Here is a 2,972-nt window from a genome sequence, read left to right as displayed (position 1 = left end):
CGAGGGGACCGAGAAAGGGCGGGGTGGGTCGGGACGAAGAGTATAATTCCGTGCCTGGGAATCGCGATTACTTGGACTTTGGCATTTGAACGCATGCCTACCAAAGAAGAAAGTGTCGGTGGGGTTGAGCGGGTCAGGTGGCGGGTGAGGTGACTGTGCCGGCTGGAAACCCGAAGCCCGTAAACGCTTCCTCTCCCACGGCCGCCTCGCGAGCCGCGAGAGAACATGGCGGCCCCCGGATCCCGCGGCTGCAGCCTGGCGGGCCTGCTGCCCGCGCAGACCTCGCTGGAGTACGCCCTGCTCGACGCCGTCACGCCGCAGGAGAAGGACGGCCTGGTCTACCAGTATCTGCAGAAGGTGGACGGCTGGGAGCAGGACTTGTCCGTGCCCGAGTTCCCGGAAGGTGAGGGCGGGCTGCGGGGACCTCCTCTGGGGCGGGGGGCGAGGCGGGGTCGCGTGCTCCGCGGGGCCTGGGTGTCCCCGAGCGGCGCCGGCGGTGGGTTTTTGGAGGGCGGAGGCCTGACTCTCCAGGAATGTACAGCGGCCCCCGGGCCACCCGCACTCCCACGATCGGGTTCCCAGCGTCGTCATCCTCCTCCTCCTCCTGCTAGCTGACACAGGTCACTCTGTGTGCCACACGCAGTTGTCACCATGGCAGTGCCTGTCAGCCTATTTAATGTCCCTGCAGCCCGGGGAGGTGCTGGGTTCACAGGTCAGGAAGTGGGGTTCCCGAAGGGACCTGGCCAAGCGCCTTGCCCCGGGCCTCCTTCGCCCGTAAGAAACTGCCAGGGTTCAGTGCCAGCCTGCGGACCCCAGACTGGCCGCGCGCTCTGCTCCCCGGGTCCCCAGTCTTCTCATTGTTAAGATCTGAGTCCACGATAGCCGGGCCCACCTGTGTGAGCGTTTGGCCCAGGAGCGCTACTTGGAATGAAACTGTACCTCCCGTGGTTGGGAGTGGCATTGTTTTTGCCTGGTGCTGTTGGCTCGTGTCCTGGCATCGCACTGACACCACATGTATAGTTAATTGGTTGGATGCGGCAGGGTTCAGTGATCTCACGGAAGGCATGTAGACCCTGCTTCTAACTGCAGTCTGTCTTGGGTGTTTTTCCAAGCTTTTTGCACTGGCGCTGACAAGGGCTTCGTTTTTCTGATATTAATCTTATATTGGATTTGAAATACTGTGGAATTCTTACAGCAGAATTGAGTGGGTGTTACCCCGTCAAAGAAACCTCAATATATACATGCTTTTGAAAAACTTAGAAGGTTGTTACATTGTACACTGCCCTCAGCAAGCAGACCACCAGCTAGGATGGGGGGGGGGCTTGTTTGTATTTACAGTGAGTGCATTTTTATTGCCATGAGATATGACCTCTGTGACCCACAAGTAACACACATAATCAGGCTTTGTCTTTGAGATAACCAGATTTGGTACTGGGCCTGATTATTGAGGTCAGACTTCTAGAAAAAATGAATATTCATTTCCTTGGTTTCTTTATCAGTAAACTGTAATTGGGAAGTCATAAATATAACTTTCCTCCAACACTGTTCGTTTTTTAGAAAAAAAAAAAGTGTATGGCAGGCAGAGCAGTGTAGTGGTTTGATCCCAACAGACCTGGGATTAAATCCCTGTTAACCCATTCCTTCTATGTAATTTTGAATGTGTTACTTGACTTATCCAAGCCTTACTTTTCTCACTTGTGAAATGGAACAAGTATTTCCCTTTCAGAGTTACGGTATGGAGGTAACATTAAAAGCTCTTAATTCAGAAGACACTTACAAAGTGTTAGTAGTTTATTGTATTAATTGTTGTTGTAAAATATACTTTTTTTTTTTTTTTGAAAGACAGAGTGGACAGTGAGAGAGAGAGAGAGACAGAGAGAAAGGTCTTCCTTTGCCGTTGGTTCACCCTCCAGTGGCCGCTGCGGCCAGTGCACCGCACCAATCCGAAGCCAGGAGCCAGGTGCTTCTCCTGGTCTCCCATGAGGGTGCAGGGCCCAAGCACTTGGGCCATCCTCCACTGCACTCCCGGGCCACAGCAGAGAGCTGGCCTGGAAGAGGGGCAACCGGGACAGAATCCGGCGCCCCCACCGGGACTAGAACCTGGTGTGCTGGCGCCGCAGGCGGAGGATTAGCCTAGTGAGCTGCGGCGCCGGGCATAAATATACTGTTACTATCATTAAGTCTGGTAAGCTCGTAACACAGTAACTGAAGTTTTTTTTTTTTTTTTAAGGTTTTGTTTATTTTAGAGGTAGAGCTACAGACAGAGAAGAGAGAGAGAAAGGTCTTCCATCCGCTGGTTCACTCCCCAGATGGCCACAATGGCTGGAGCTGAGCCCATCTGAAGCCAGGATCGGAGTCTTCTTCTGGGTCTCCCACACGGGTGCAGGGGCCCAGGGATTTGGGCCATCTTTTACTGCTTTCCCAGGGCATAGCAGAGAGCTGGATTGGAAGAGGAGCAGCCAGGACTTGAACCGGCGTCCATATGGGAGTCTGGCGCCACCGTGGAGGCTTAACCTACTGTGCCACAGTGCTGGCCCTTGATTCTTTCCCTACCTCTCAATCTGTCACTCTTGACTTTTACAGAAAAGTCATAGAAGACAGATTCATAAACACATGTTTGACAAATACGATGTGAGATCTGAGTATCCATTAATTAGTGTTGTGTTCCATGTCACACTTGATCTGGTATATGACTGACTTTGTCAGAATGGATGACTAAAGGGTCACTACTCTGAAACCTCACAGTTTGGACTGTGTGGCCGAAATACTAGTTTGGCTTCAGATTTTTTTTTCTAGAGTTTTGTCATAATTGAGCACCTGCAGTTACTATTATTAGGCATTAGTTACTGCAGTCATCCCTGTTTATCTGTGTTTTCAGTTACCTGTGGTCAGATGTGGTTTGAAAATATTGCATGGGAAAATTCCAGAAACAGGCAATTTGTAAGTTTTAATTGCACTTCATTCTGCGTGGT

The 2,972-nt window shown here is 51.4% G+C and overlaps 1 protein-coding gene across 1 annotated transcript in view; it reads left to right on the top strand.

The window, feature by feature from the left end:
• Positions 1-225: 225 nt before the first annotated feature.
• NHLRC2 (NHL repeat containing 2) overlaps positions 226-2,972 on the top strand; it is a 66,204-nt gene continuing 63,457 nt past the window's right edge. The window contains exon 1 of the mRNA XM_008270532.4: positions 226-403. Coding sequence (XP_008268754.3) covers positions 226-403 — 178 coding nt within the window. The remainder of the gene's footprint in view (positions 404-2,972) is intronic.

This window comes from Oryctolagus cuniculus, chromosome 15 (assembly GCF_964237555.1).
Source record: "Oryctolagus cuniculus chromosome 15, mOryCun1.1, whole genome shotgun sequence".
Classification (NCBI taxonomy): Eukaryota; Metazoa; Chordata; class Mammalia; order Lagomorpha; family Leporidae; genus Oryctolagus; species Oryctolagus cuniculus.
This window is presented reverse-complemented; position numbering and strand designations above follow the sequence as displayed.